This window comes from Pleurodeles waltl, chromosome 3_1 (assembly GCF_031143425.1).
Source record: "Pleurodeles waltl isolate 20211129_DDA chromosome 3_1, aPleWal1.hap1.20221129, whole genome shotgun sequence".
Lineage (NCBI taxonomy): Eukaryota > Metazoa > Chordata > Amphibia > Caudata > Salamandridae > Pleurodeles > Pleurodeles waltl.
In genome coordinates this window covers 398787568-398800805 of record NC_090440.1, presented here as the reverse complement: position 1 = coordinate 398800805, position 13238 = coordinate 398787568, and the positions used below count along the sequence as shown (strand labels likewise).

The window sequence follows — 13238 nt, the reverse complement described above, 5'->3', positions numbered from 1 at the left end:
CTTCGGTGCGACTTTAATTGTGAAATCTGTTAGGGCTCACCTACATCCTTACGAATGTTGGTCTTTTTTTTTTTTTGCTCTACTCTAGACCGATTTTGTTCTGGGAACATAATTTTTAACAATATCGATCCTGGGTGATCTATAACCATGTTCTTACTGTTTTGTATACATTTGTATTCCTGTGGTCTTTTACACAGTTCTTTTACTGACTAGGATGTTCTTCCTCATAGGTATTATTACGAGTACATGGTCTGTTTCACCTGTATTAACCCAGTTTTTTCTTCTGGATAGAAGACCTTCAATGTTCATAGGTCACTTCTGACAAACAATTCACATTCTAACATGGATGAACGTATTTCCATGCTGTTATATTTTATGTTTTTCTTCAGCTGTGGTTACTTCCACTGGTTTTGATTTTGTGGAGTATAATTTTACTCTTCTTAATCCTTCTGCTTCTCCAGTCTTTTTCGCTTATTCTAGACCAGTTTTGTTAGGCTTTTTTAGGGGTCTCAGTTTACAGCCCCTTCTCCGGGTTATAATGCTTTGGTATATGTTTCTAAAGTAAGGAATCTGCAGATAGATGTCTCTATCAAATGAACTAGTTACTTACCTTTGCTAATGCCTTATCTGATGGAAAGAGGATCTAGCGGCAGATTCCTTAATGATCCTCCCCGCTCTGGGAATTGAGTTCCTCTTTTGCCCTAGGTGATTTTATTGGAAATCAGCTTCTACAATTAAGTCTTCAGTGATTATTTGACACAAGGGTGTCTTTTGTTCAGAGCACAATGTTTTGATCAGGCAGTTTCCAATGTGGCTCCATTTTTTGAGTGCAGAAAATAGCGTCAGAAGAAACTGAAGTCTGCAAGGGAGTTATGTATTCCGCTGACATCACTTCCGATGGATGAAGCCATTATTGAGTCATGTGACGCCCCCTACCAACGCACAGACGTACTATGTGCCTGGGGAAGATTCTAAAGTAAGGAATCTGCGGATAGATTCGGTCTCTACCAGATAAGGTGTTACCAAAGGTAAGTAACTTGTTCTTTTAAAGTAATAAAGGAAATGTTAGTGTGAGCTAATGTTAAGATTGTATGTTTTTTCTAAGCATCTTTTCTTAGAATTAGATTTGTTTCCCATAGATATGATAGCTTGGTTTCATTTTGCAGACAATCAATAATGGCTTTGGATATGCCGGAAAGGATAGCAGGGTGGATGAATGGAGAGCACTGCCCAAAGAGGGAGAAGATGAAATGTTTATGGACTGAATGGTTTACTTTGAGTCATGCAATATTTTTTTTGGGTGGGGGGGGCACTTGGAAGTGTTTGCTGCTTGGAGGTAGTTAATAAAATAAGTGACGCATGTTTAGTGCTAACCTCCTTGTCTTTAATAAAATCATGATTCTCTATACATAAAGCTTTGAGAAATGGCATTCCAGAGACTATGATGTCTTCACCCAGAAGAAGCCAAATGCGGTCCTTTAGGCGAAACTCTTGGTCGCCAAACATCAGAAGACTCCACAATGTGACTCACCAAAGTGGAAAGGAAGGTTCCATTTCCAATCTCAATTATTCCTCATCGTGGTCGAAATCTTCCAGTGAGTCCAAGAAGAAGTATTAGAACTCAAAGCAGGAATCTGCCCCTTCCTGCCATTTTTGACTCGCGAGAGGGCATCAGTGTGTCACCCCATCTCGCCCCTTATCTCCATTCTGAGTCTAGTCCTGATGCACCCCAGATTTCCAGGTTTGTCCACCATAGCAAGTAAAGGCCTTTACGGAGGTCATGCTGTGCATTTTGGCACTTTCCTGTTCCCTCTCATGTGCCTTCAGGCCCCAAGGATCCACAGGGACCTTCAGTCAAGCTTCAGCCAGTTGGTCCCCCCTTGGCGCCATCTGCGCCCCTCAAGCCATCATTGGATTTAGCATAGACTGTATTGCTTTTTTCTGGACCACCCACTGCACCAGTCCTGTTTGCTGCTACTCTGCTGACACCGGAGGAGGATGTACAGCTCATTGTGCTTGTGGAGTACAAGCAGGATCTACCAGAACCTGGACTGAAGGCGTGCACAGCTCCCACCAGAGTGCAGCCATCTGGCAATCCCTCTAATTCAGATACTTTGCCCTTACCACACAATAGACCCACACTTTCCACAGTCTTAGCACTGAGTTTGACAATGACAATTTTGATGAAGAGGATGAGTTTGTTCCCCGGTTTGCTGAAGAAAACTGGGTCGAAGAACGCCGAGATGCCAGTGCCTTCGATAATTCTCCTGATACTGGCCTTTTTCGCCTTCTGGCTTTTCCTCTGAGGAAAGCACTTATTTTGTCATCTTTACGAGAAGTGTGGCATAAGTATTAGGCCTATAAATTCCTACTTTGGATATGACGAATTATATTCTGACAGAGGTACTGCAGCCTAGTTAAGCACCTACAGAACTTCTATTATCATGTGATGATGCCCTCATGAATACCTTCTTGGGCAATCATGCGAAACCATGTTTTGAACCACAAGTTCATAGCCAGACCACTTAGCTCCATTTTCCAGCACCAGGCGACCCGGTCTTTCACACACAAAATCCCACGATAGAGAGCTTGGTGGTGCACGCGACTTCCATTTAGGTTAATCCTAATACATTCCCCACTACACCACCCGATCGTGAGTCTTAAGAGAATAGAGACATTTGACAAGCATGTCTTTTCCTCTACGAGCTGAGTCTTGCTGTGCATTCAGTAAACACCTGGTGTCTTCTGGGCTGCTACTCTCATGCCCTATGAGACACGGTGGCTCAGGTTCTACCGCCAGTTCCTTGTGACCCTAAGGCTTCTTTGACCCAAGCCGTCCAAGATGGTTGTGACCCAGCAAAATTTGTCATTTGCTCAGGCTTGGACACAATGGACTGCTTATGTTTGGCGATGGGTACCACTGTGGCAGTTCAGTGCCACGGCTGGATGAGGCCTACAAGCTACTCCAGGAATGTCCAGCCTTCTTTAATGGACATTTAATTTGATGGCTTTTACTTTTTTGGCGGCAAAGCAGATTCAGCTGTGGAACAGTTTAAAGCACGCTGGACCACAGCATATTCTTTGGGTCTGTCTGCTCCCCTGAGACACTGCCATTTTACCCCCTCCACGGTTGTGGTAGAGGTTTTCAGTTTTGCCAGTGTCTGGCCACACTGCCAGTCCAGCAGGCCTTCCAACCTTTTGTGGCCAAGATCACAACTTAGCACCCTCCTTTATGCATCTACAGTTGCAAAACTACTTTAGTGTGCCCTGTCTGGCACACAGCTACCCCGTCGCAGATGGAATGCAATATTTCCTTCAAAGGCAGTAAGCCATTACTTCCAACAATTATGTTCTCCGATTTGTATGTCAAGGTTACGCCCGCATTTTTTCCACCATCTGCACCATCCCCCACCTTCAGAGCTGCTGATTGTCTTTCAGGAGAATGATGTGCATGCCTTTCTAGTAAGAGGGGCAATAGAGAGGGATCAGTCATTGGAAGTAGGAGCTGAATGTTATTACTGCTACTTCCTGGGGCCAAAGAAGGACAGAGGCTTTTATTCTACTTTAGTTCCCTGCCGCTCAACGACTTTGTACGATAGGTCAAATTCAGAATGCTCAAGCTAGCCCAGATCCTGTCTGCCCTCTAGAACCAGGAGACTGGATGTTGGCAGTGGACCTGCAGGGTGCTTATTTCTATATCCCCCTCTTGCAGGCCCACAAGCACTGCCTGCTGTTCACTGTGCTAGGTGCATTTCCAGTTTGCAGTGCTCCCTTTCAGCCTCACCATTGCCCCTCAGGTGTTAATAAAAGTGATGATGGAGGTTGAATGTACCAATTTTTCCCCACTTCGGCAGTTGGCTGTTAAAGGGCGGGCTCACCCCAAGCAAACTTCGACCACCTCCAGACAACCGCAAATCTCCTCACATCGTTTGGAATCATTATCAGCGTGCAGACATCACACCCGACTCTTTCACAGGTGCCTTGTTCATTGAGCCATTCTGGATGCTGTGTGGTTTCATGCCCTACCCCAGCAGCGGATAGTCTAGAACATTTGGGCTACCATACAGATGTTTTAGCCTCTGGCCTCGATCTCAGTGTGGTTGACTATGAGGCTGCTGTGGTTGTTTGGAACCAAATGGCATATGTGGGCTTTGCAGTGGGACCACAAGTTCCAGTGAGCACAGCACCAAGGGAATCTGTCACATTATATGCAGATTTTGGAGGAGACTGCAAAAGATATTCAGTGATGGCTGCTGGACTGCGATTGGGTCAGCACTCCACCAGATTTGACAGTGGTGATGGATACATCACTTCTGGGTCGGGGGGAGGGGGCATTTGGTCCAGCAGAAGTTTGACTACACATCAGTTTGTTGAAGTTGAGAGTTAAGTCTTGTGCATGTGCTGACAGACAAATCCAGTGTCATATGGTACTGCAAAAAGCAGGGCAGAGTATAGTCTTGGGACTGGTGTCAACAGGCCCAGCAAATACTGTGCCAGGAAGAAGAAAGTAGCTGGACCAACAGGGAATTTCTCAAGTAGGATCTCTAAACGCTAGGTGGGCCACGAATGGCAGTTACATCTGAATGTGGCACAGGGCTTCTTCCATCAGTGGGGAGAACCCACACCTGATCTTTTCATCACTGCCCAGAACACACACTTTTGTGCATAGGAGTTACAAAGAAGGCTGTCTCTCAGAGATACATTGCGTCTAGAGTGGAGCTCTGGTCTTCTATATGCCTTACCACTGCTGCCTCTCCTTTCCCATGTTCTGAAGAAGCTAAGGAACGTCTGAGCCTGTCATCATAGTGGCATCAGATTGGGCTAGGAGAGTGTGGTACCAGGAAATCCTGGGCATTAGCATCTGTTCTCCGATCAAGCTGCAGCTGCCGGACGATTTTCAGTTGCAGGCTGCTGCACCTGTGCAGTTCGCCTCTCCATGCTTGGAGATTGAGCAGCGGCAGTTGACCTTCCTCTTCAAATAGTTTGTGATCTTGGCAGTGAGCATCTTTCTACAAAATCTGTGTATGCCAGTCATTAGGACATATTTGTGGCTTGGTGAGGCATCTGCCAAGTAGACTCATTAAAAGCCAAATTGTCTGAGGTTTTGTTTTTAATTGTTTTGCCTCTGGCACAGCACAGACTTGCATTGGGCACTGTGAACGTCTGTTTGTCTGCTCTTTTGGCATTTTTATGGTGGTGGGATCAACCTTCTTTATTTGTATAACTTGTAGTGAGATTTCGGAAAGCCTTTGTGATGCCCCAGTGTAACTTGGATTTAGTACTAGCTCTTTTTAATGTGCACCCCTTTTGAGACACCGCACAGTTGTCCCTGGAGACTTTTGATGTTGAAAACAGCCTTTCTCATCACCATAACATTGGCTAGTCATGTAGGCAAACTGCAAGCTCTTTCTGTTACCACACCTTACACAACATTCATCACAACATTCTTCCGTAACTTTGTTGTTTGGATCCTTAAAAGGTACTACATTTTTATATAGTTTTCACCAAAGAACATCAGAGAGACAATTATTAGAAATTGGGTTTCTGTTTGACTGGGGTGTGAGCCGTGAGCATGCAGCAACCACAATCATAGTCATGGTAAGGCACACGCAAACCTCAAACTAACCTGTGCTCAACTCCCTGGTATATTGGCACAGAGCAGTCAGGCAATATGTAAAGTATTTTTGCAATACTTCAAACAGTAAAACAGTGAAAACACCACACAAAAAGACTCAACACCAGGTTAGAAAAATAGAACTTAATTTAATAAATAAAACAAGAGCAAAATGACAAAAAATCCAATCAGTAGTGCACCATTCAGCAAAAGAGATGTGTTGTTTCTGCTGGATCTGCAGAGGCTGGCAAAGCACCACAGTCCCACTTCCAAGGGTCCGGGACTGGGATCGCACCACTTAGTGCGGTAGACTCAGAGATGGTAGAGTCCAGGTGCATGTAAGGTTGTTGGAAGCCTGTCATGTCTGTGAGGCTTCAGATCGGGAGGCCAGGATACTAGGTCTTGTAGTCTCTTTGGGTTCTGGGTCCAAGAGATGCATCTCTAGTCCTCACCCAGGCAAGAGGGCAGCAAGTCAGCACAGCAGGGCAGCAGTTCCTTCAGAGCAGCAGTGTGGCAGTCCTTCTTCCTGGCACAGTATTAACAGGCCCAGAGGTATACTGAAGTGGTGGTGTCTGAGGTCTTTCTTTTAAATACAGCTGTGCTTTTGAAGTGGGAGATGCTTCTAGAGGCATGCCTTTGAAATGCACAGATGCCCTGCCTTCCTGGCTCCAAACTAACTATACCCCTTTTTGTTGAGACAGGACATAGACTATTCATTTGTAGTTGAGTCTGGGTCCAGCTCCTCCCTCTCATCCTGCCAGTGATGCCCATCCAGTCACACCTAAACACCCACTGCGTGTGACTGTTTGGGAGGAATACACAAAGCCCAGCTGACAGCTACACCCAGTCATGTGACCAGAGACAGACTACAGGCACCAAATGGCCAAGGCAAAAAACTGCTAACTTCCTAAAAGTGGCATTTTCAGAATTGTTATTTAAAATCTTACCTCACCATAAGTTAGGATTTTAAATTAGGATTCCAGAGACACCAAACATGAACGACTTATCATTTCCTGTTTAGAAATTACACTTATACAATGTAATAAGGCAAATCCATTGTTATCCTATGGGGGTGAGAGGCCTTGCAGTGGTGAAAAATGACTTTGAGAGTTTTTCACTACCAGGACAAGTACAACTTAAAACTATATGTCCAACTTTTTAAATACATCCCGCCCTGCCCTCTTTGCTGTCCAGGTCCCACCCTGGGGGTGTCTGATATGTATTAAAAAGGGGGGTTCGGGCCTGGCCAAATGTTTACTTAGCCATGTCAAAATGGCAATTTAAAACTGCACACAGAGGCGCTGCATTGCCAGACCTGAGACATGTTTAAAGGGCAGCCTAAGTGGGTGGCACAGTCAGTGCTGCAGGCTCACTAGTAACATTTCATTTACAGGCCCTGGGCACATGTAGTGCACCTTTCTAGGGACTTATAAGTAAACTAAATATGCCAATTGGTTATAAGCCAGTGTTACCATGTTTTGAGCAGAGAACACAAGCACCGTAACACTAGTTAGCAGTGGTAAAGTGCCTATAGCCCTAAGGCCAACAGAAACAACTTCAGCAGAAAGGGGAGGAGGTAGGCAGAAAAGTTGGGGATGACCCAGCAGAGAGGGCCAGGTCCAGCAACAGTCAGCTCTTGTTGGTTTCTGTGGGGCAAAGAAGTGCTGGGACGTTAAAAAACAGACAATCTCCCAATGGATTCCTCTCTGCATTAAGATCTTCTTCACACTGGCTAAGAAGCTGCAGCCAAAAGGCTTAAGAGCTTATTTCTGTAGAGCGAAAGCTGCTACCACTGTGTTGGCATGCAGAGTGCCTGTCCTGGACATTTGTCAGGCAGCTATGTGGGAATGGGTACAGAAGTTCACAAAGCACTACTGTCTTAATAGCCGGATCCATTGAGAGGACTCTCTCCATCCTGCTGGACTTCTTGGCCTGAGCCAGTTCACAGATCCACTACCTTGGAAAGTTCTGCTATGGTATCTGTTCACCAGGTGAAGAATCTATTGTTAGAATTATCCATCAGAAGAACAAATTACATACCTTCATTGACAAGCTTTCTGGTGGATACGCCAACCTCAGACAAATGACTTTTTCCCATCTAAAAAGGCATAGAGATATAGGTAGATAGATATAGAGATCTTAACACTGGTCATTACAATCTGCTGATGAGCTTTGCATCCAAGGGTACGGACTGCCTGAGAAAGCGGCCAGCGTCCGTGCACGTGGGTGATGCTTAAATATGCTGCCCCGCTCATCCCTTCCGAGCTGAATGATGTTGGTACCGAGCCACCCAGTGTCACCTATCAGCGTGCAGGAGGTGATTGAAAGGTTTCGATATCCATTCTGATGCTTGGCGAATATTCACAAGATGAGTCTCTTGTTAGGTAGAGTATCCATCAGATAGGCCTTCACTGAAGGGAAAGTAACTTTCTTTTTTCCTTGGTTTGCGCTATAGAAATACCATATGCATGCATACATATGCACATAGCCTTATTTTGTGCTTCTTATGCTTATGCCACCACTTTTCCAGCTATTCCTTCTCTCCAAGTGATAGGTCTACAGGATGCACTACTGATCGTTGCTAATAAAGTGCTGCCTATAAATTATTGGTAGTTCAATTTTGGTAACCTGTTGTGTAGCTTCTCATGCCCACATGAGTGGTTCAGGATCTAGATTGAGAACAAATCCTTGGAACTTCGCCTTCAGAGCTCAGAATTTGTACCTGGAAAAGATTAACTCATTCTGACTCTTGTAGTATACTGAGTCTTACTCCAGACAACAAAGAGGCTGCAGCCACTAGTGGCAGATGGGTAGTTTCTTGCACTTATACGCATTAGAGTAGCTGCTTCTTTGAGAGATTTCATGCTCTTTCTGCTACTGAAAAGACAGCATTGAGGGCCTGTCAAGGACTTGTTTCTATTAAAGACAATTGTAGGGCAGCAATGTGGGCTAATTTGCTTTTTGCAAACTCTGCTCCTGACTGCAACTTAAAAAAGAGGCAGCTTTCCTCAAGCAGGTTATACACAGTCTATTTGCTTGAAGTATGGTCGGGCATATGCTATCTGGGCCCCTTCGTACCTCAGAAATCTATATTCTCTCTTACTATAAGCTTTACTCCAACCTTGCATGTTAGCAATAATGTAGGAAAGCAGTACGGCTTGTGTTGACACATTCATAGAGGTGGAGATCTTAGGAATGGGGATCTCCAAATTCTTTTTAAGTGACAGCATTGGTTATAGAGAATCTTTTTCTGTTCTTACTTGCCACTTTAGGTAATTCTGAACGTGTGTGTGTAAGGAGGAAGAGCAAGGATAACAGTATAGCTATCACCGTTAAAGTCATTTTTCCTTTGTAAGTGATGCCTGTTGACTCAATTCTTTGCCTTACAAAATGTTGTGATGGATTTTTTTCTCTCTCTCATGCTAGGTGTGGTTAAGGCACACAAAAAGGAGTCTGGAGAACTTTACTACTGCATCCAGAAGGAAGGACAGAGAAAATGGTACAAGCGAATGGCTGTAATCCTCTCACTAGATCAGGGAAATAAATTGCGAGAACAATTTGGCCTTGGTCCCTATGAGCCATTGACACCCCTTACCAAGCCAGCTGACATTAGCCTAGGTAAGGATCCCCCTTGTGGTTGACCATCTTTTTGAGAAACTGTTTATTTTTTTTCTGTTAGCTTCTGAACGTTTCTACATGTTATGTATACTAGATCTTATTAATGCTGTTCTCTTACTGTTGTGGTACATTACAGTTGAATGATGTAAGTACATAATTTAAATTCATTTCAGTGCTTTAAGAAATCTTTTCTGAACTGCATCTGTATTCTTGACCTCAGTGAAATGCGCATAGCGCAAAAGACCTTTTTTATTAGTGTTCCAGTGTAGATGTACGGGACAGCTCCATGTTAGACTGGTAACACTAAACAAGCAGTGGGACTATAAAATTAGTAAAGCTACACCACTCTGATTGCAATCCACATAGCATAATTTAGCAGGTTCACCAGTCATTACTTAACAGTATTCAGGAGTTGGGAACTGGATCAGCTGATGCTGTCTTGGATACTAACCGATTGTAGCAAACACTTCAGGTGCACCTATTTATGTTCTGACAGAACTCGAAACTCATTGAGATTTATTTGCATCTTCCTGGCTTTTATCTGAAGGTTCTCTACTTTTAGTGTGGCTTCTCATTATAAGGAAAGCCATGCCCCGTATTATAATCTGCCTGTATGTTTCATTGTTTCCTAAACAATTCGTGCTCATGCATGCCTTCTGGTAGATGGCTATTAACAGCATTTATCTACCAAATATCATTTTGAATTAGCATTTTATTTCTCACAGGGTGTAGTTTCAGGACATGGTCGTTTATTTGAAATGTGAGTTTTTGTGTTGTGTTTCTGTTCTGTGAAGTGTCTTGCCACTATTGAAGCCTTCTAATTGGTTCGTACATTTGAATTGTGTTAATTAAAGTAGATTTTAGCCTGTTTTGTGATTGGCCCACATAGTAATTCCTACATGGGCATCAAATCATGTGAGACATAGTCCGAGTCACAAGTTAAATAAAGACAGCTCTTAAATATGTTTACATGATGTAGGAAGTTGGTTCTGTATATACTATTTCAAAGTAAGAAATAGTGTGCACAGAGTCCAAGGGGTCCCCTTAGAGGTAAGATAGTGGCAAAAAGAGATAATTCTAATGCTGTATTTTGTGGTAGTGTGGTCGAGCAGTAGGCTTATCAGAGGGTACTGTTAAGCATTTGTTGAACCCACACAGGCAATAAATGAGGAACACACACTCAAAGACTGATTCCAGGCCAATAGGTTTTTATATAGAAAAATATATTTTCTTAATTTATTTTAAGAACCACAGGTTCAAGATTTACAAGTAATACTTCAAATAAAAGGTATTTCCCTCAGGTATTCTAGGAATTTTGAATAATCACAATAGCATTTACAGTTTTGACAAAAATGGCAATAAGCTATTTTAAAAGTGGACACTGTGCAAAAATCAACAGTTCCTGGGGGAGGTAAGTAAATGTTAAGTTCACAGGTAAGTAAAACACTTACAGGGTTCAAAGTTGGGTCCAAGGTAGCCCACCGTTGGGGGTTCAAGGCAACCCCAAAGTTACCACACCAGCAGCTCAGGGCCAGTCGGGTGCAGAGGTCATAGTGGTGCCCAAAATACAAAGGCTTCAATGGAAACAGGGGTGCCCCGGTTCCAGTCTGCCAGCAGGTAAGTACCCACGTCCTCGGAGGGCAGATATGGAGGGGTTTTGTAGGGCACCGGGGGGGACACAAGCAGGCACAGAAAGTACACCCTCAGCGGCACAGGGGCGGCCGGGTGCAGAGTGCAAACAGGCGCCGGGTTTTAGATAGGAATCAATGGGGAGACCCGGGGGTCTCTTCAATGATGCAGGCAGGCATGGGTGGGGCTCCTCGGGGTAGCCACCACCTGGGCTAGGCAGAGGGTCGCCTGGGGGTCGCTCCTGCACTGGAGTTCGGTTCCTTCAGGTCCTGGGGGCTGCGGGTACAGTGTCGGTTCTAGGCGTCGGGTTCCTTCTTACAGGCAGTCACGGTCAGGGGGAGCCTCTGGATTTCTTCTGCAGGCGTCGCTGTGGCGGCTCAGGGGGGTCAACTCTGGCTACTCAAGGGCTTGCAGTCACCGGGGAGTCCTCCCTGTAGTGTTAGTTTTCCGCAGGTCGAGCCGGGGGCATCGGGTGCAGAGTGGAAAGTCTCACACTTCCGGCGGGAAGTTGCTTCTTTGTTGCAGAAAGTTGCAATTGCTTGAACAGGGCTGCTGTTCTCGGGAGCTTCTTGGTCCTTTAGATGCAGGGTAGTCCTCTGAGGCTTCAGAGGTCGCTGGACCCTGTTGGATGTGTCGCTGTTGCAGTTTTCTTCGACCCCCTCCACCCAGTACAGGCTTTGTTTCTGGCCACAGAGTGAGAAAGGCACTCTCCCAATGTGGCCAGCAAAATATCTGGTGTGTGGCAGGCTGGCAAAAACTAGTCAGCCCACACTGGAAGTCGGGTATGTGTTCAGGGGGCATCTTTAAGATGCCCTCTGGGTGTATTTTAAAATAAAGTGTACACTGGCATCAGTGTGCATTTATTGTGCTGAGAAGTTTGATACCAAACTTCCCAGTTTTCAGTGTAGCCATTATGGTGCTGTGAAGTTCGTGTTTGACAGACTCCCAGACCATATACTCTTATGGCTACCGTGCACTTACAATATCTAAGGTTTTGCACATATGCCCCCACATGTGGTATAGTGCACCCTGCCTTAGGGCTGTAAGGCCTGCTAGGGGGGTGACTTACCTATGCCACAGGCAGTGTGAGGTTGGCATGGCACTCTGAGGGGAGTGCCATGTCGACTTAGTCATTTTCTCCCCACCAGCACACACAAGCTGGCAAGCAGTGTGCATGTGCTGAGTGAGGGGTCCCCAGGGTGGCATAAGACATGCTGCAGCCCTTAGAGACCTTCCCTGGCATCAGGGCCCTTGGTACCAGGGGTACCAGTTACAAGGGACTTACCTGGGTGCCAGGGTTGTGCCAATTGTGGAGACAAAGGTACAGTTTAGGGAATGAACACTGGTGCTGGGGCCTGGTTAGCAGGGTCCCAGCACACTTTCAAATCATAACTTGGCATCAGCAAAGGCAAAACGTCGGGGGGTAACCATGCCAAGGAGGCATTTCCTTACACAACTACCCCCACCCCCCAAACGAAAGAGGTTGAGACTAACCTTTCCCAAGAGAGTCTTCATTTTCTAAGTGGAAGAACCTGGAAAGGCCATCTGCATTGGCGTGGGCAGTCCCAGGTCTGTGTTCCACTATAAAGTCCACAGTTTAGGATTTTCACCTTTCATTTGGATTAGCCATCTGAGAGGTCTGTGGTCAGTCAGAACTACGAGGTGAGTACCAAAGAGGTATGGTCTCAGCTTCTTCAGGGACCAGACCACAGCAAAGGCCTCCCTCTCAATGGCCCTCCAACGCTGCTCCCTGGGGAGTAACCTTCTGCTAATGAAAGCAACAGGCTGGTCAAGGCCATCATCATTTGTTTGGGACAGAACTGCCCCATCCCATGTTCAGAGGCATCAGTCTGCACAATGAACTGCTTGGAGTAATCTGGAGCTTTAAGAACTGGTGCTGTGCACATAGCTTGTTTCAGGGTGTCAAAGGCCTATTGGCATTCTACAGTCCAGTTTACCTTCTTGGGCATTTTCTTAGAGGTACGTTCTGTGAGGGGTGTCACTATGGATCCATATCCCTTCACAAACCTCCTATAGTAACCAGTCAAGCCAAGGAATGCCCTGACTTGAGTCTGGGTTTTTGGAGCTACCCAGTCCAGAATAGTCTGGATCTTGGGTTGGAGTGGCTGGACTTGGCCTCCACCTACAAGGTGTCCCAAGTAAACCACAGTACCCTGCCCTATCTGACATTTGGATGCCTTAATAGAGAGGCCTGCTGCTTGCAGGGCCTGCAAAACCTTCTTCAGGTGGACCAGGTGATCCTGTCAGCTGGAGCTAAAGACAGCAATATCATCAAGATAAGCTGCACTAAATGACTCCAAGCCAGCAAGGACTTGATTCACCAACCTTTGGAAGGTGGCAGGGGCATTTTTAAGCC

The 13238-nt window shown here is 45.4% G+C and overlaps 1 protein-coding gene across 8 annotated transcripts in view; it reads left to right on the top strand.

The window, feature by feature from the left end:
* TP53BP1 (tumor protein p53 binding protein 1) overlaps positions 1–13238 on the top strand; it is an 848450-nt gene that overhangs the window by 699451 nt on the left and 135761 nt on the right. For all 8 annotated transcript variants that reach the window (XM_069222604.1, XM_069222600.1, XM_069222601.1 and 5 more), the window contains one exon: positions 9041–9232. In XM_069222604.1, coding sequence (XP_069078705.1) covers positions 9041–9232 — 192 coding nt within the window. The remainder of the gene's footprint in view (positions 1–9040; positions 9233–13238) is intronic.